This window comes from Mustela lutreola, chromosome 2, assembly GCF_030435805.1.
Source record: "Mustela lutreola isolate mMusLut2 chromosome 2, mMusLut2.pri, whole genome shotgun sequence".
Taxonomy (NCBI): Eukaryota; Metazoa; Chordata; class Mammalia; order Carnivora; family Mustelidae; genus Mustela; species Mustela lutreola.
This window is the reverse complement of record NC_081291.1, coordinates 193,530,994-193,551,063: the sequence shown is the minus strand read 5'-3', so window position 1 is coordinate 193,551,063 and position 20,070 is coordinate 193,530,994. Positions and strand designations below refer to the sequence as shown.

At 37.0% G+C, this 20,070-nt stretch overlaps 1 protein-coding gene across 5 annotated transcripts in view; it reads right to left on the bottom strand.

Annotated features, from left to right (window-relative positions):
• Window positions 1–3,892: 3,892 nt before the first annotated feature.
• The window catches only part of ROBO1 (roundabout guidance receptor 1), a 1,177,330-nt gene continuing 1,161,152 nt past the window's right edge, over window positions 3,893–20,070 (bottom strand). For all 5 annotated transcript variants that reach the window (XM_059164441.1, XM_059164444.1, XM_059164442.1 and 2 more), the window contains 4 exons: window positions 19,618–19,770; window positions 12,128–12,436; window positions 6,895–7,091; window positions 3,893–5,593 (listed from right to left, as the gene is read on the bottom strand). In XM_059164441.1, the coding sequence (XP_059020424.1) occupies window positions 5,579–5,593; window positions 6,895–7,091; window positions 12,128–12,436; window positions 19,618–19,770 (674 nt within the window). In that variant the 3' untranslated portion in view covers window positions 3,893–5,578. The remainder of the gene's footprint in view (window positions 5,594–6,894; window positions 7,092–12,127; window positions 12,437–19,617; window positions 19,771–20,070) is intronic.

Below are 20,070 nucleotides of genomic sequence, written 5' to 3'. Positions count from 1 at the left end.
CATGGACATCACTTTGAGAAACATAGGTTTGGAGCCCCTGCAGAACAAGTATCTTTGAAAATATTGTTTTGAATACTCATTTGCTGTCTTCTCTCTCACTAGGATTCAAAACAGGGAATAAAGGAAAGAGGAAGACAAAAAAAATCCAACTTTCTAAACTAATAACACCTAAAATGCCAATTAATAGTCATGTGTTCTTAAGAAGGACAATAAATTTTAAGAAGAAAGGATTATCTACTTTTTGAAAAATCAAACAACATTTGTTTTTTCATACACCCTGATACATCTAAAAAAGAAAAAGTTGGGTATTTGGTTAAAAACCAACTTGCTAACTCAAAATAACTTTGTGTATTTATATTGCTCATGTGATTAAATATTTATTTTTAAACCCAAATCTGGAATGTCTTACATTTCCTTTCCACATATTCTACATTTTTGTTCATTGGGTATTCATTTGTTTAAGCCACCTAATTCAGCGTGTTACAGTGAAAACACATGTGGGCTAAGCAAACAACAACTTGGTTTTGGCATAGCTGTCACTTGTCTTTGCAGTGTCATGTGCATACTTCATTTTTTGGTTGTTTTATAAAAATGAGGAAATAACAAAAATATAACTGCTGTTGAGAATGATATATTTGGAGTAAAGATGGCAGTCATTTGATGTGTGACAGGCAAATCTGACCTTAATGAGCAGACACTGGACTCTGTGGTTGGGGTGTGTTCATATGTGGGAAAAATCTCAAGCATCAATACCAAAATAGGAACCAGTTTTTGGCATCCAAAACCAGAAGGTCATTGAGTTTCTTGGTTGGGAGTCCTGGTACAGACTCTTTTATGAAAAGAAAAAGGTCAATGCCCACAGTTTTCTAGAAAAAAAAAAATCCTTAAAACTTGTTAACACTAAAGTAATCTTTATACTCTCATGCTCAGAATTTAGTTGGGTCTGGTGCCAACTCCCTGGGTTTTTTTTTTTTTTTTTTTTTTTTCAATTTCTGCTAAATTCTCTTGACATAAGCTGAGAAAACTAGAATTTGAGAAAAGATATTTCTATTTTTAAAGAGTAACCTCTTTTTAATGTTTAATTATATCCTTTTGTAGCAAGATCGTATACTGAAATATTAACAGACATTGCACCTGCCATAGGCTATCTCCAGCTCTCCCATCCCACTTCTTACTTCCAGCAGATGGAGAGGGCTTTCTGTGTGCGTTGCCCTCCGATGGTTACCAGAGAAAGGGCTTTCAAAATAGATTCTTGAATTCTACAGCAGAATGAAGGCTGAGTGGCAAGACCTAAGGTCTTGCACAACAAAGACTTGGCATACAAGCAATATACACGGTCATCTCTCTCTTCCCTTTTTTCTCTCTCTTTCTCTCTCCCTTCCTCCTCATGTCCCATCTCACCGGGAAGAGAGAATTAAACATGAGGTGAGAGAATCAGAAAAGGTGAATGTGTCACTGAGCTTTCTGGTCAAGTACAGTTTTAGGAGTCTGAAAGTTAGAGCAACCTATGCAGCACTTTCTAGTTCAAAATCAGAGAGGGAGGAGGTATTGCCCAATGAATACTTGAGCATTTGCTATATACTTTGTATGTATGAATTAATTTAATCCAAACAACCTTGTAAAGTACGTATTCTTTTTTTTTTCTTTTTGAAAAGATTTTATTTATTTATTTGATGGAGAGAGATCACAAGTAGGCAGAGAGGCAGGCAGAGAGAGAGGGAGAAGCAGGATCCCCGCCGAGCAGAGAGCCCGATGTGGGGCTTGATCCCAGGACCCTGAGACCATGACCTGAGCTGAAGGCAGAGGCCTAACCCACTGAGCCACCCAGGAGCCCCTAAAGTATGTATTTTTAATACACCACTCAAAGATGAAAACAGATTCACTAAGTAATTTTCCCATGACTACACAGCCAGCAATCCATGGAGCTAGGATTCCATCATAGATGGTTGAGATCCAGAACAAAGTTTCCTTTAACTTCAGGAGAAGCCACCGCGCACACAGCATAAATGGTAACCAGTTAATGAGACATAGTAGTATCTTGTGAGGCCCAAGGATGGGGCCTCATATCCAAGTCTCCAGAGCATCAGCCTGGCATGGAAGAGCATAGGACAGTCCCATTTTCTGCTCCCTGCACCCAACCCCCATTATAGGGCTTTGACATATCAAGGGAGTGTCAATGAATAAGGGACATCAAGGTAGGGAAAAGGAAGTTGCAGCATAAACTCTTTTGAGAAATAAAGACCACTGGAAACTTGGACAACAGCAAAATGTCAAGAGTCCCTACTGCCACCCTTCACCCCCAACACACACACACACACACACACACACACACACACCGAATCTTGCTGCCACACTGTAGAGAAGGTAGGAAGAGAAAATTCAGACTTTATATCTGAAATGACCAAGAAAGTTGGATATGACTGGGTACATCTAGAATGAAAATGATACTCTCTGCCACTAGGCAGAACAGCAGCCACAAACAGAGTCAATAGTTATTCTGAAGGCAAGCGACACGATTGCACACCTGAACTGCGAAACACGTACTGAAAACGCCACATCACCGCCCGTTGTGTGGGCCTCAGGAATTCAGAAGCAAGGAAACAAACAAAAACACCAAGAATTTATTCCGCCGTTAGGAATTTCACAGTGAATTTTACTCACCGGAAATGGGACCACCCCCATCCTCGTTACCACACTTACACTTTGATAGGGTTTGAACTCGGCAAGTTTTTAGGAACAAACTACATGTGAGAAGTGAGGATCGGATGTGTGCAATGAATTTCAGTCTATAAATACAATACCTTATATTGTTTGGGGGGTTTACAGAGTTCAGGTCATATACATTAGCTCACTAAATCATGACAACAGCTCCATGAGGTAGGCATTACTGAATCCACAGGTGGAGAAACCTGAGACTTAGGGTTAAGTAACATGTCCAGGGAAACAGAGCGTGCAACAAAACCAGGCCCTCTGATAGACATAATTCATATGTATATCACATGATATAAAGACTAACTTATAGTTACCTCAACAAGGGAAGAGAAAAATTAGGTCATTGAACATGTCTCTCCGGTGTTTCCTTCGAAATAGTTGGAAACTGACTTCTTGACCTATGGATCTAAGTAGATGCTGGTGATTACTTCGGTTTTGTAAAATTAACCTTCGAAATACATCCCCCTTCTTTTTTGTTGTCCAAAATTTTCCCAGTTTTTCAAATTGTGATCAACACAAAAATTTAACTATATATATATATATATATATATATATATGCATATATATATATATAGTCCTATATATTATGATATATACACACACACATATATATATATATCATAGGAAAAAAACCTTCACTAGATTCTACTGCTCATCTCATCCAACCAAAGTTAATACTTGAATATGTTAACCTTAATAAAATAAACAACAATGTTCAAGCCACTATATCATAAGTATAGAACTGTTAAAATTTCACATGAATTTGTAAACAAGAAAGCAGATAGTTACTAACCAATATTTTGGGTAATATAATTTTCTTTTTGATGGAACATAAGTGGTCCAAACTTTACAAATTAGATGTATATACCCGAATCCTAAGTATGTCAGAAATAGGTTACCTGAAATTCAGATACACACAGATAAACATTTTAGTGCTTCCTTAATATTAAAATGGTATTCTATGATCAAATACCTTCTAGGTTTTGATTGATCTGATATCTTTAATTTCCATGGAGTAAAATGAGAATTTTTCATCATAAGTAAAGCCTGGTTGTTCAGAATTTTCACTCATCTGATAATATAGTGGTGAAATGTTAAGACAGCACAATTTTGTGATTAAATGGAATAAATTTGATCACACAATGAAAAAAACAAAAGAAATCAACACAAGAAAGAATGATGTATTTGAGAACATTTTTAATAAATAATGTGACAAAATTACTTTTCTGATTATTGGTTTTCAGTATGCAAAATTATGGCTAAAAATAAGAGGTTTCTTACATGAACATAATGAAAACATTAATCACATGGATTGTTCCCTTAGTACTGCACACCCTTTCTATGCAACTTTCAAATTATCTAAGTGAACACATTTAGTTTTTGGTGAACACCAGCTTTTTTTTTTTTTTTTTTTTTTTTTTTTTTGTGGTTCAGTTTTGTTTGGCTTTGTTTCCAGTGGGGTCAGGCCTGATACCCACGTATGAATAAGTGTACATTTTTTCCCTCAAATAGCACCAGTTATCAAGTCAATGAAATTCATATAACGACAAAAAAAAAAAGGATCATAAAAATCTACAGTCAGAGGGCATCATTTGGCAACTCAAAGCAAGCAATGCCTCTCTTTGAGTTTATAAGAAAATCTTATAAGTTTCAAATTGGCCACAACAAACTTAAACCTTTTTTTTCTTTAAGTTCAGGAAAAGTAAGAACCATTGGGTGAATGGCCAACAATAAAGTACACACGTTACTTCACCATCTGTCATCATTCAAATATTCCAAATACAAACATAGAGCATGAACAAAACAGGTTAAAAACGCTTCTCAACATTTTTTTTCAATAAGACAAAAAAGGTTAATAGTTACAATGGTTTACAAATAAAGTTTAGTGATTGTGCTTTTAAAACCAAAAAAAAAAAAAAAAAAAGATTAAAAACAGTGCATTACAAAAACAAAAATCAAACTTCCTTAAGTGGCACTTCTGAAAGTCGAACTGACACTACCAGAAGAAATTTAGGCCAGTTAAGATAGGGATGTCCTTATTCAATTGGTCATTAAAAACATCCATTTGTTTGTAATATGCATTTATAATTGCATTTGATTGAAAAATAGAACAAGGTTTTTTGCTAGGCTTACTTATGACAATGACTAGACAACCAGAGATCCAACTGGCTTACCCCTACTTCTCCAGAAGTATACTTCCAAGAATATACTTTAATGATCGAAATGAAGACAAAATAAAGTACCACCAGGGATTGCAAAGAGCATCTATTTACAATGTTTCTACCCCATTCAAATTGATTTGTGGTTGTTTTGCTTTTGTTACATTTTATTTTCTCCCAGCAGAGGGTGGTATGAAAGACTGATTTGAAAAATCATGTTAAAATGAAGTATGTTTTCATTTGCCTTAGCAGTTGGTTATAGAAAGATTATGTCTTGAGAGCCCTTGGCATGAGGTTGATTAATCAATTTTGTATCTTTGATCAATACTTTTCTGAAAATTGGCTTGTATCTAAGCAGTGCAATGCCATATCTCGGGGGCAAAATGCAAAAGAACTGAGTTATTCTCTCTTGCTGGCTGATGGCTGGAGCAAGAAGTCAAATACGTCCCTTGCTGGAAGGAAGGTGTCATGGTTTGTTCCAACAGCGAGGGGAATAGGGAAGTTCTTCATTAGGGATAAGGATCAAGCAACAACAATAAAACTCCAATAAAATTTTTAAAAATGGTATTCCAATAAGAGGAATAAAAAATGACAATTTTTACACTCTGATTGCACTGAACATTTTATCTGGCGTCATGTGTCATCAGACATGAGGCGTCTTGAGTGATAATTTTCACATTAGATCTCACAAGCCTCTCTGGTTGTCTTCAGCTTTCAGTTTCCTGTAAGAGAAAAGTGTTTGTTAACTTTGAAAATAAATTTTAGAGAACAGTTTTAGAGTTTATTGATTTATACGTTTTCAACCTTACAGTTGGTATTTCTTCGTTCATTCCCCGGCATATGTTAGAAAGCGCTCATGGCAACTCATTCATTTGTTGTTAGTTGGTTTTGATAGAAAATCCAATAATTCTCTGCGAGTGTGTTCTGTGCTATGTCTGGGTATTGGGGCATGTGGTGTTGGAGACAGAGGAGCAGTGGAATGTCCAGCCCCAACTCAACATTGTAGTTCAGATTTTATAGGTTTTAAGTATTAGAGTTCTGTATGATGACTTTTTGTCCTCCAGAAAGGTTCTCTTCCTTAACAAAAACAAACAAACATAACAACAAACCACACACACACACACACCCCAAATAAACAAAAGAACTTATAAAATAACCTCTCATAACAATTGTAGGAAGAAAGTCTTCTTATTCCTAATGTCAAAATGAAAATGCTTTGGGTATTACAGAAAATTCAATTAGACATCATTCCTTAAAATGTTTCATCTTCTATTTTTAAAAGTTCAGTTTAATGTTCATTTAACAATCTTCTTGGGATTAAATATATTTGTAAGAAGAGAAATTTGCACTCAACTGTTTTTGTTTTTAATTAAATGGGAAAAACACTGTCTTAAAAGTAGAAGGTGATTGTAATATGATATAATGTACTGTCAATTCCATCTTGTATTGCTATCTATAAATTCTAAGAAAGGAGTATATATTTGACTCAAAAAGGGTTCTCCTCTATCTGGGAAGTTAGAGTCAAGGATCAGGTTGACTGATCAGGTCAAGGATCATTTTCAGAAGAAAGAAGGTGGAAGATAATTGGTCAAATTAGTTAGATTAACCATAGTGATTACTAGGGAGGCCAATGATAACATAGACTAAGCACCCTCATTCAAATCCTCATAACTGTAACCTTACTGGTTTTTATAACCTACTATAATATAATACTATGCAATATATTATCTGGGTAAATAGTTCTTATTTCCTAACAACATGTTTGCCATATAAATCTCTTATCTGAAGATCTGCAGAAGAATATGCCCTCTAGATCTAAAAAGAAATTATTATCCCCATTTACAACTTTGGAATACATTTCAAGGAAATCATTAAATTCAAAGAATTTCAGTCTCTGGCATCACCAACATTCGGGTTTGAGGCAAAACAGTAACATTTCTGTAGACTGATAAATATTCCTGACTTTGAGGCTGATGTAACAACCCGTATAATACTGAGAAACTTGGAAAATAGTTATAGATACCTCTAATTCTTCATTATTATCTTCTCCTCTTTCATATCCTCCAAGAACTTGCATTTCTGCAATATTTCTTCGACCTACATTTGCTTGTTCTCTTTGTCTGCTTCCTGATCCTCTTGATGACATTGAGCTTGAAGAACTCGGATCTCTGGGATTATTTGATGTTGGAAAAGTAGGTCTACAGTAAGGTAGAATATCCTCTGTGTAATGAAATATAATAAGTGTATATGAACACCACTGTACTGTTTCAAGGCATAATGTAACATAATTTATATCTGTCATTCTGAATGAAGAAGCATCAGTGTTATTGAGGAATAAATGAGGACATTTTATAACAATAATTAAAAAGGCAACAGCGTCCAGAAAAATAAAATAACAAGCCTCATTGTCTTTCCTGGTACTGGCTGGCATTCAAGTTGATTTCACTCACAAGCTCTTGTCCACCTCAAACTCACTTAAGACCAACATCATTAGAAGAGGAAAACCAAACCTGGAGTCAGACTTAGCTTCCAGTTCTATCCTTCATTATGTGCTCTCCGATTATTTTAGGCTTTAGTGTTCACTTTTCTAAAAAAAGCGTTAATAGTATTTATACCCAGAGGTGCTCCCAGTGTAGACGTAAAAACAGAGGGGATCGTGAAATCCCTATGCAAACTATGAAGGGTTATTTCAAGGCATTGATAGAAACAAAGTCCAGTTTGCTCAAACCACAGAAACAGAACCAAGCCCAGGTTCACTTTCCAGACACTAAGATGTCAACCTCCATTTCAATATCATATTTACACTGTGAAGCCCTGACTCTCAGAAGCCTGCCATCATTGCTAGGTTAAAACACAAAGCCATTCTAATTAAATGCCATCTCTTTCATTTCTATCTCCATACTGCTTTTAATTTGGTGCTGCTTATACTGATGAGTGCTTACTTCACTCCAAAGCCTGTCCGCTCTATCCTTTGGACACCTTGATGGCACCTTTCTCCTTCCATTCTACTCAACACAACTTCCAGTAAGATTCGGACTTGCTGGGGTCTCCCAATCCATGAAGACCACTGTTTTTCACTCTTGCTTCACAGCACTGGGAATCCTGTGACCTTCATCAATCTTTTTCTCTCCATTGACTTTAGTTTTTGTCAGACTACAATATAAAATCTTTCTCTTGCTCAAAAGTTCCCCTTAAGCCTGTGCTCTACATGAAGAAATATCTTCTTCCTGTCCTTACAGTTCAGCAAAGCTTCTTAAAGCAATTAGGCTCAGTACTGGTAGACAAAACTCCCATTTACTCCGAATCCCATGGAAATCTGTCCATGCCCATGTTACTACAACAAAAGAGAAAATTCACTGTTGACTTTGATACTGCTAATCATGTTTCAGCCCTTATGTCTCTGGACTTGTCACTGCCCTTCATCAGAAAACCATCATCAAGTAAACTGTTCAACTGGGAATAGTCATTCCCAGCTTCTAGTTCTCCTCCTTTCCTGGCCAGTCTCCTGTGGGCTCTTAATGCAGTGCATCTTACATATTGCAGGTTTCAACATGTAGCCTACTGTATATACACATTATTTTCCCCACTCACCTAGGGAAATTTCATCCATTCTCACAGACTGTAAACTTTTCTAGATTATACCCATCATGGGGACAGGTATTTTGTGTTTCATGTTTTGATATACTCTCAACTTGACATATTGATAGTTTTGAGTGAGTGAATGTGTAGATTTAATTAATATTTTACTATGATAAATCATTAATTTGTATTTACAACTCCTGATCTATGGTGAACACTTTCTCATAAGTATCCCTCAAACTCAATATGTCCAACATTGACTTCATCGGGTCCACTCTTTTCTTTCCTCTCTGTATTCCCTCATAGTTAATGACAATACTAATTCTTAGGACAACAAATAAGGAAAACTGAAATTATTTTAGAGTCTTCCCTCCCTTCCAACCACCTTCCAGTATGCCTTAAGTGTACTTTTTCCATGCATTCAAATATATACAGGTGAGCCTGATTTATAACACTAAAAAATGTTAAATTTTGAATATTCCACACACTCATCTCCGATCCTAGAGTCTGGTTTGTATTCTCCACATCTCTTGTCCCAGCATGGTAAATATCTACTAATAGATCCTTGCCTTGAATCATTCCTTTCTAAACCCTAATCACTCAGCTGCCTTCTTACAGGAACTATAGGCACTCTATGACTTATGCTTATGTCTACCTTAAGAGCTTCCCCTTTGACCACCTTTACTATCTAGGAACACTGGATTTCTTATAATCTTCTCAATGCACTTCAGAGATTTTCATGCTGAGTTTCTCTGGCAGAACAATCTATCCACTTTTCTTACCCAAGTTAAATCTCACCCATCCTGAACACTCAGGTTATGTGTCATTTCTACCAGGAAAGGTCGAGAAGTCTTTCTTTACCTTACATACCCCAAAAGACTGAGCTAACTGTCCCTTCTTTGGACTCTCAAGTATAGTATCATAAACATTACACCAAATGTGAGTATGTCTATAAACATACAGATATACTTATCTCTGTCTTTGACTATAAGCTTCATGAGGTCAAGGTTCATATTTACACATAAATCTCAGGACCAGTATAACGCTTTACAACACAGTGGATGTTTGATATATGTAGAAATAAATTGAACTAATTGAGGTAAATGTCAGCAAAAAGATCAGACATTCATGTCTAGAAGACCATTCTCTTTAATTAAAAATGACCATTCATTAAACATGTAAATCAAGGTTCCTCCTTCATTTTAAATAATGTCAACTGAATTATGAAGGTGAAAATTATAGCAATGCATAGAAAAGATCATTTAATGACACATATACACAGGGTTATGGTTCAAATAAGAATTTGGGAAAGTAAGACCTATGAAATAATAATCTGGTCAGTGTATCTCAGTGTTTTCCATGAAATACGTTTTTTTGTTTCTAGATTAATTGTTCCAGTAATAGTTCTTTAGTTAGAAATATATAATATATATATTAGATTTTATTTATTTATTTGAAACACAGAGGGAGATCACAAGTAGGCAGAGAGGCAGGCAGAGAGAGAGGGGAAAGCAGGCTCCCTGCTGAGCAGAGAGCCCGATACAGGACTTGATCCTAGGACCCTGAGATGGTGACCTGAGCCAAAGGCAGAGGCTCAACCCACTGAACCACCCAGGCGCCCTAGAAATATTTTTATAACACAAAGGACAACTCATTAAATCTCTAAAGATTGGTAAAATAATTTCATCACTTTGTTCTAATCCTGCATACACCAAGATCTTTCCAAGTTTGTAAAATCTTCTCCTGAAGAATCCCAATGCTTTAGAGAAAGCTTACTTGTAGCAGCAAATTGGTCTACACTTTTCGGCCACATATAAACTTCATCATTTATGTCATGACATTATATTTATAAATCACTACTGGGAGTACAGTATGGGTTAAAAGTTCAGAGCCAGATCACCTTTTGCTTAACTGATAAAAAGTAGGCTCAGTTTTTCAAATGAGCCTATTGAAGTATCCCCAAAGATTCCTTTCCATAATACTCATTTCAGACTCTTTCATCAATCCTCCCCTTTTCTGTATTTCTTTCTCCTAAATGGTTTCTTCTCCTTCGTCTCTGATAATCCCATCTTAAAGTATTCCCACAAATTCTGTCTTCCTGGCAAACTCTTTCCAATCTCTCTTCTTCCCAACCTTCTGGAAAGAGTTCATCACCTCCCTTCCACAATTTTCATTTACTTTACAACCCCCTACAGTCTGGCTTCTATTCTGACTACAATACTAAAAACAATTCTTTTAAATGACACCCACAAATAACCTATTGCGAAATCCTCATGTGTTCTTCTCCCCAGCCCCCTCCTCCTGTTGACACCCAGTTTTTACTTCTGGGTGGCATTTTAGACTTCCTTCTTAAAATTTCCTTCTCCATTCTTTCTAGGATATTATTTTCTCTGGCTTGGAGATCTTGATTATTTTATACCTCTTGGTAGATCCATCTCAACTTCCATTGTAGAAAGTCATTCTTGGGCCTAACCTTTGAATATAATCATGGCTGATTATTGGTGTGTTGGGATGGGCTCACATGTTCTCAGAAGAGGAGTGTACAAGTGACTTCATATTAGCAGCTTGAAGCCAGTCATCTTGGAAGTAACTACCCAATAGAAATGGCTATAAATTAGGGTTTTGCTTTGCTTTGCTTTGCTCCCAGAGAATTGATTGCTCCACAATAACAAGTGTATCATGCTGAAAATTTAGCCTCTGTAATTCATACAATTGTGTTGCTGTTTCTAAAACCCACTCTCTACTCACAACCTTTCTCCTGATCTTTAAACTTAGCTCTCTAAAGTCTTATTGATTTTCTCCTATCTGTGCTCTTATCAGCACCTTAATCCATTCAAAAGTAAAATTTTTTTCCCTCAGACTCTTTTCTGTTTTGTTTTGTTTTGTTTTTCTTCCTACATTGGTTAGTACAATTAGGTTCCACTGGCCAACAGGACCATCTAATGAACATTTGAGTAACTTCCCCTTTACTCCATAATTTCATTCTATTTTTTTTACTTTCAATTAGTCACCACTGGTTCTATCACCAAAATGTCAAAGTAGGCTGTTCTCTCCATTTTCTACAGAACTATTTGAATTCAGTGTTTTCATAGTTTATACCTAGATATTTTACAATGATCTGATACCTTCATCTATCCAAGTCCGAGATCTCTTCCTTCACTATAGAGGGCTGCCAGTTATTTTTCTCAAAATCTGATTCTGTCATTTCTTGTTCAAAATTCTTTACTGGCTCACCGCTGCTTATCTGATAAATCCCACACTCTAGATCATATTCCTAGCCTTCCCAATCTGGCCCAACCACCTTTCTAGTTTTACCTTCCCCTATTTGTGTCTGGCGGAACTAGAAATCCATATTCGCCAAACATTTGCTTTTACACTCACATGTTTTTTCTTTTTTCTCCAACAACTTTCTTTACCTGCTATCCCTTTTTCAGTTTAACCTGTTAGAATCATGCTTTCCTTTAAAACCCAACTCAACCGGCACCTAAGGGACTCTTCTATAATGTTATTTATTTAATTTAATTATATTAAAACTATTTGAGTACCTGCTTGTCTTCTCCATTAGAGAGTCAAATTCTAAATCTTATCCCTTTTCCTATGGCCTAAGAGAACCTAACAGTGCAACTTGCAAACATATGTTCAATCTGTATTTATTTGCTGTTTGAATAAATCAGTACCTTGGATGAGGTGAGTCTTTGCTGGTGGAAGGTCTCGTTTTGTGGCCTTGTTCGCTCGTCCTTTCCCATCATTTTGCTGTTCCTGTGCTTCTCTGATATCACCTGGATTGGTTCTCATATCAGCAACTTGTCTTCCATCCAAGACTTCTCGCCCCTTGTAACTGCCCACTTTTCTATCTGACGATCTGTCTGTTCTTGGTTCTATAGAAGGGAGTTTTGGCACCATTACAGGTCGCACCTCCAGCTGTGCCTTGGATTGGACAGTGGGTGACTTTATAGCAGGTGGTGGCACTGGAGGAGGTGGAAGATCTAGAAAGAAATATTGAAATTACTACAGAAGTCTGCCGCTCATAACATTGCTAAATATTAGTATTAGCATTGGAGTCACATTCAGTTGTGAGATAAGGTATCATAAATGAACTGGAACAATTGAAGACAACCAAGGAACAAGAAGATCAACAATTTCAATGTATTCTCATTGTCATACGGCAGAAAAATATTCAATCATAGAGCTGGGACTTAAAGACTTAAAGATTATCTACTCTTGGGATAGATAATATGGGCACGTGTGCTATCACTTCCTCTCCCCCAATCATGACAGACCTTCTTAATTGATTTCAGCATAATGTTGCTGGTCCCAGATGCATACCGCTGTTCTCCAGGCAACCACTTCAAATTGATTGAGGTTGGCACTTGAGTTGAGACCTGTTTGCCACCCTTTAATCTAGCCTAAATCCCTTCTTGTTCTATAAGAAGGGAAACTCAAACGCATAGACTTTCAGCTATTTTTTGGTCTCAAGTCTTGGTATGATCAGAACAAGGACCAATGCCCTTAGATTCCTAATTTCTGGTTCAGTGTCCTTTATACTATTTCATTCTATTTTGTGTTTACAATCTACCATCCATTGATGGGGTCTCTGCACTCTGCATCTGCACACAGAGGTTTCAAACCAGATAATCTCTGGTATAGATATAAGTGAATGTCACCTATTTATCTTCCATTATACATTACATATATATGTTAATGCATATATATCACATACATATATACATATAACTAGACATTATATATAATGCAACTTCTTACAGACATACTTAAGGACAGACATACTTAAGGATAAAAGTAGGTAAAAGTTCAATAACTTGATAGTTAAAAAATTTATTTTTTAAAGGGGTGCTACCCTTGGCTGCTATGTACATTCTAGGAAGCAGAAATAGATATCCTAATGGTAGTTGGTAACTTAGTAGAAGAATATGAAGAGATTTTAGTTTTAGGTTTTTGCCTTTACTATGGAGGATGAATTAAAAGGAAAGGCTTGAATCCAGGAGGGCAAGAGGTTATTGTTATACCTCAGATGATAGGGGATGGAACTGTATTGGTGGCTGTTCAGATGAGACATATTTAATAAATATTAAGGAAGAAAAATCAGTATTATTTAATGATCAGTGGAATACAGGAAAGGAAAGATTCTAAGATGACTTTTAAGACTTTTGTTATAGGGGCGCTGGGTGTGGTGCATAAACAATGAATCTTGGAACACTGAAAAAATAAAATTAAATTAAAAAAAGAATTTTGCTATAGTTGACTAGGTGGATGTGAGAAACTTCACTGAAGATAAGGAAGGAGGGATGAGGAAGAGATGGATGGCCTATAGAGGGGGAGTAGGAGCACAATTTTAGAAAAGTAAATAGGAGGCACCTTTGAAGTACCTAGATAGAGATGTCTAATAGGTTTTTGTACATAAAATCTGACTTTCAAGAGAGGCCAAGTACAGAGATACCAAGATTTGGGAATTACCAGCACGGTTTTTTCAGCCACGACTTCAAAATGGTAATTTTCATATGTGGAGAGCTATACTTAGGACTTCGTTATTAAAATTGGTCCAAATTTTACTTACATATTTTTGCTGTCCATTCTCATGGCTCATCATGTTCTAGTTTCATATAAATAGCCTCTAAACATTACCTAAAAGGCTGGCTAGAGTACAGAGAATGGCATTAATTTTCTCCTCATTTTACAAAATCTAATTTTTTTTTTGCCTTACAACATATATTACCATTGTTGTTGTGCCTGGTTTTCCTCTTTACTACTTCAATGGATTAAAAAAAATACTTTAAAAAAAGGGTAGTGTCATGAGAGTTGAGAGTCCTTCCTCATCTGCTACTTGTTTATTAAAAATAACCAAAAAAAGAGAGTTAAAAACCAGACTATACTAAGTGGCATAAAGCCAAGTGACCCAAGGCAGAACAGTTCTAAGTTCAGACTGAGCCTGGGACTTGGAATGAAAGGAGAAAAATCTAATTCAGAACGTATCTGGCAGCAGATGGAGTGAGTGCCCGCAGGCTCATTTCCACACTATCTCCTTGCCATAGACCTCACCCCCAAATTGCAAACACAGATTATCAAGCAGGCAGAAAGTAACTGCCACTATCAACAAATCATAAAATGTCTGGGTTCATCAAATTACCAAAGCTGATGATTACCACTATTATAAGAGCGCACAAAATCTCGGGAATATGTGACTCTCGAGACAAAATCTATTTCCTGATGCTCTATAACCCAGGTAGAAAGTGAGAAGAGAACCCAGGAGCAATTTTAAGAGTTCTAACTTCCTAAATGTAATTGCTTCTATATCTAGTTGATGATGAGAGGCAAATACTTGTAGGTTTTATTTCCCATACAAACAGGTTACCAAATAAAAATTTTTAGGTATTATAAAATAATTACTGAGTCAAAGCAAGGATTATTATAGCATGAACAATTCTGTATTTCACAAGGTGATAAATAGTACTTTCACCCTGAACATACCAACAATAGCTCAAATTGGATTCAACAAATAATATCATGGACCTGTTTTACATACATATATGTAGAGACACTTTGTATAATCCTATAAACGTCATTCTTTATACAATGCTTTCCAAATACTGGTATAACGTATATAAAGTAAAATGTCAGAGCACAGACATGCAGACAGTTCTGCCGCACTAACTCACTATGGAGATCCAGCACTCTATTCACTTGGCTGTTTGAAGTCCCAAGACCTTGTAATTAATGATAAATCAAGTCAAAATAACATCATTCCAGAGAGGCTGGTGAATTTATAATTTATGAAAAGTAGGGCTGGAGAAATAATGTAGATTTGGTTTTTAAATCAAGTATGTAAATGCATCGAAAGGGTTGAAAAGAGGGGGTGGGGAGAATCTATTAGAAGGTCCTACAAATGCACTTACGCTTGGCTTTAACTCGCTAAGACTCTGAGTAATAAATATTCATGTATTTTAATCCTACCCTTCGTCTGGGTTCAACGTGTAAGCGACAAATATGAGATAAATAAACAGATTTTTCCTGTCACAGGACTCCGCTGCGCACTGTACTCCCTGGGTCTCTCTGAGGCCTACGATTTACCTACAGAGTAAGGTACAGTTCACAGGGCTACAGGAACTCTGTTCCCTCAAAATTCAGATGTTAAAGTCCTAACCCCCTGTACCTCAGAATGACATGGTATTTAGTTATAGGGTTGTTGGTTGGTTGTTTTTTTCTTCAAGATTTTATTCATTTATTTGACAGACAGAGATCACAAGTAGGCAGAGAGGCAGGTAGAAAGAGGGGGAAGCAGGCTCCTTGTTGAGCAGAGAGCCCGATGTGGGGCTCGATTCCAGGACCTTGAGATCTTGACCTGAGTGGAAGGCAGAGGCTTTAACCCACCAGGCGCCCTGCATATAGGGTTTAAAGAGGTAATTAAGGTAAAGTGAGTCCTTGGGATGGGCCTTAATCCAATCTACTGGGTTTCCTTCTGTGAAGAGGTGATTAGGACACACACAGAGATGGAAGAAAGACAGAGTGAATACACAAGGAGACTACCGCCATCTACAAGCCAAGGACAGAGGCCTCAGAAGGAACCAACCCTGCCAACACCTTGATCTTGGGATTCTAGCCTCCAGCTTCCATGAGAAGATAAATTTCTGTCATTTAAGCCACCTACTGTATTATGAAAATACAGTATTATGAAAATATAGAAATGATTATAAAAAATGAATATAGTTTGGACTCACAGGAATCACCACAACTACTCTTCATTGGGTCAGACATGACCACTCTTTTTTTTTTTTTTTTTTTTTTTTTTTTTTTAAAGATTTTATTTATTTATCAGAGAGAGAGGGGGGGAGAGAGCAAGCACAGGCAGACAGAATGGTAGGCAGAGGCAGAGCGAGAAGCAGGCTCCCTGCTGAGCAAGGAGCCTGATGTGGGACTCGATCCCAGGACGCTGGGATCATGACCTGAGCCGAAGGCAGCTGCTTAACCAACTGAGCCACCCAGGCGTCCCAGACATGACCACTCTTTAGCCTTCTTTATACTGTTTACAAAAGATCTATGACACAACTACAGAAGTCGAACAAAATTTACGAAGTAAAGATACTACAAACACAAGACTGATATATTCTGAAATTAGTTAGCAAAAGAAGTCTATCAATAATCGAACTCATCCACTGTAGTTAACAATTTAATCATTAAAAATCAAAAATTAAGGGGGCACCTGGGTGGCTCAGTGGGTTAAGCCTCTGCCTTCAGCTCAGGTCATGATCCCAGCATCCTGGGATTGAGCCCCACATCAGGCTCTCTGCTCAGCAGGGAGCCTGCTTCCCTGCCTCCCTCCAATCTGCCTCTCTGCGTACTTGGGATCTCTCTCCCTCTGTCAAATAAATAAATAAAATCTTAAAAAAAAAAAATCTGAGGTGCCTCGGTGGCTCAGCGGTTAAAGCCTCTGCCTTCGGCTCAGGTCATGATCCCAGGGTCCTGGGATGGAGCTCCACATCAGGCTCTCTTCTTACCAGGAAGTCTGCTTCCTCCTCTCTCTCTGCCTGCCTCTCTGCCTACTTGTGATCTCTGTCAAATAAATAAATAAAATCTTAAAAAAAAATCAAAAATTAAGAAAAAAGCACTCCTTGTCTTACTACTATGCTTAATTCACATTTTAACAGTTGGAAGCTCTTCAAATTCTTTCTTCTCTTCTTTCTCTTTCTTAATAAACTGTAAATTGTGTCTGCTACTGAGTTTCTTCATGAAATGGCCTATGACTTTTAAAAAAAAAATGCAATGTAATGTTTTGAGAAAATGATTTCTAAGAAAATGATCCAGTATTCTCATGTCATAACCACTGCTATCAAGAGTGTGCATTTCTCTTACTTGATGCATGAAGAAGTATTTGCATTTACTTGATTTTACTTCATCAATATGCATTTGCCGGATATGTATAAAATAACACATATTTTAGTATTTTTTCTTTATCAACTCAGAAAATGTCCAGAATTAAACTCAAGGCTTTTTAGTACAATAAACATAACTAAAAGACAGATGGTTATCAAAATGCTGAAAGGAAGTTAGAGCTAAAGTTTTAAAAATAACTTGAGTCATATTTCCATTTTGTCTATTTTTATGACTTCAAGAAAATAATTAGTGGCTTCCACATTACTTTCTATCCTATGATAACTCTGCATAATCCCTTTTGTGAAATAAACAATGAAAAATCCAAATAATATTTCAAGTTAACTTTTTGGCTTTACCAATTTGAATACATTTCTTCGGTATTTCTAAAATTAACGTTAAAAAAACAACCTCGGTGTTTCATCTTTCTGTTTCATGGTTACCCTGCAGGGATTAGTTAGAGCTTATATTTAATTGTTAAATACATTGAGAAAAGGACTGCAGAACATGACAATAAATAGAGGTCACCATTTTCAAGCATAGAGCAATTTATAACCGTGATACCATCTCCTTTAACTTGGCATGTGTACATTATTTAAAGCATTTTGAAAAAGCACCCCTCAATGCTAGAAGTCCCTCAAAACAAGTATATATAAGAGCTGGAAAGGGCTACACAAAGCTTTAGGCCAGATTTTCTCCCTTCCATATCCAACCTAGATGTTCTTACATCCAGGTTTGTTGTTTGACCCGTCTTTCAGTGAGCAGCACTCTTCCAGATAATAAAAACTGATAGGACAGCCATAAAACTTGTAAAATGCCATTACAGGGGTCCCATAAATGTAAAACTGCCGATAGAGTTTGGGGATTTACACCTAGTGTTTGTCCCTTCACAGAGGCAAACATGCACAAAGCCACTGTAATAACCCTTCAAAATCAGATAATATTCTGACAGCTCAGTTTCACTGACAAAAGAGTCCTGGGCAGAAGCCAGGAGGCCCAGGTGCGCTGTGTCATGCCAGTATTTAATGTAGTCTAATATCAGATAGATGCGAGTGAGAGAAAATACTCTGAATAAAGTACAGATAATAGCATGGACAGCCACTCATTGCAAAATTACTTGTGCTCATCATGCTGGGAGCTTTGTATTAAATTTTTCTGTCAAGTGGCAGGAATCACAGGGAGAAGTGCCTCAGAAAACCCTTCTTGTAACCTTGGATAAGGATCTATAATATTAGGCTTTCATATGATAATGGCAAATGATGCCCTTTTTGAAAAATTGCTGACTGGTAATGAAAGTCCTAATCAGATTGTGGACGGAGAGGACCAGGAGGTGGGGGGGGACAGTGGTCGGTGACACCCGTCTTCTCCTACCCCGTTAGCAAATTTAGCAAACTTGACAAGAGGGGTGAGTTCTGGGAGAATTTATCTTATGTGAATTTCCAACAAAGCCCTTGGGGTTGTTTATAAAACGAGAAGGTGGCGGTTTAATAAATGCTGGGCCACCTGAGGCACTTTCATTAAAGGCTTTCTCTAGACAACATTACACGTTTGCATTATTCTCCGGGCTCCCTTGAGAATACAAAGCGCTACCTTCTCAGTGAGCGTCGATAGCGTGTGAAGGCATGAAGGAAGATGATTCGATTTGCCTTTTGGTGCACAAAATAATGCTAATACCCCCAGAGTTAGAATTAATATTCAGATGAGTTTATTGTCTTCTATTCGAATGCAAAATTCCAAAAGGAAGCCAAAACCCAGGATGGTTTGGACGATTTCTCAGGGAATGTGAGGAAAGTTAATTCTCTGTCATTACTTCAACTACAATGATGTCTGTTCGCAATAACGAAATAACCTTTTTTTTTTTTTAAAGATTTTATTTTTATTTATTTGACAGACAGAGATCACAAGTAGGCAGAAAGGCAGGCAGACAGAGAGAGGGAGAAGCAGGCTTGCCACTGAACAGAGAGCCCGATGCAGGGCTCATCCCAGGACCCTGGGAGGGGCAGAGGCTTTAACCCACTGAGCCACCCAGGTGCCCCCAAAATAACCTTTTAAAGTTAATAAAAATGTGCACTGATCTTAGCTTCTTAAAGAACCCTCTTATTAGAAGGACCAAAGATGCTTGACAAGATATGAAAGTTGATCACTGCTATTAAGTTATAGGAGGCTTACTGTTAACGAATTTTTAATGTAATTCCTAATGCCAATGGACGCATTTTCTAGTCCTAGAGAGCCAGGGTAAACAAGTGAGATTCATAGATGTTTTCATGTGTTTCAATGGACTTACCATCTGTGTAGGCTTCTCTGCGCAGATGTCCTGGCTGGTGTTTTTGCTTCTTGGCGGGTCTGGCCTTCTGCATTACAGCGGCACTCATGTTGCTGTCTGTAGAAACAGGACTTGTGGGTCGAGGGCACTGGGATGCATGAAAATGTCGGCGGCCTGAGTAAAAAAAAAAAATAAATCAGAGCCAAACTCATCTATGTATTTTAATTATAACATTAAATAAGAAAAAGAAAATATTAGGACTAGAAGCATCCCTAATTTCCTAAAAAAGCTTTAAATAAACTATTCCAGCCAATACTAGGATTTTTGTCATCCTGCCTAACCCATCCACTGGGGGGAGGGGGACACTGAAAAATTTTTCCAGCTTTTTTTTTTTTAACCGTAGTACTTTAATTCCATTAAAGTTCTTGATACCACTTATTAAAGAAAACCATCCCGGTTACTTTTTAAAAAATT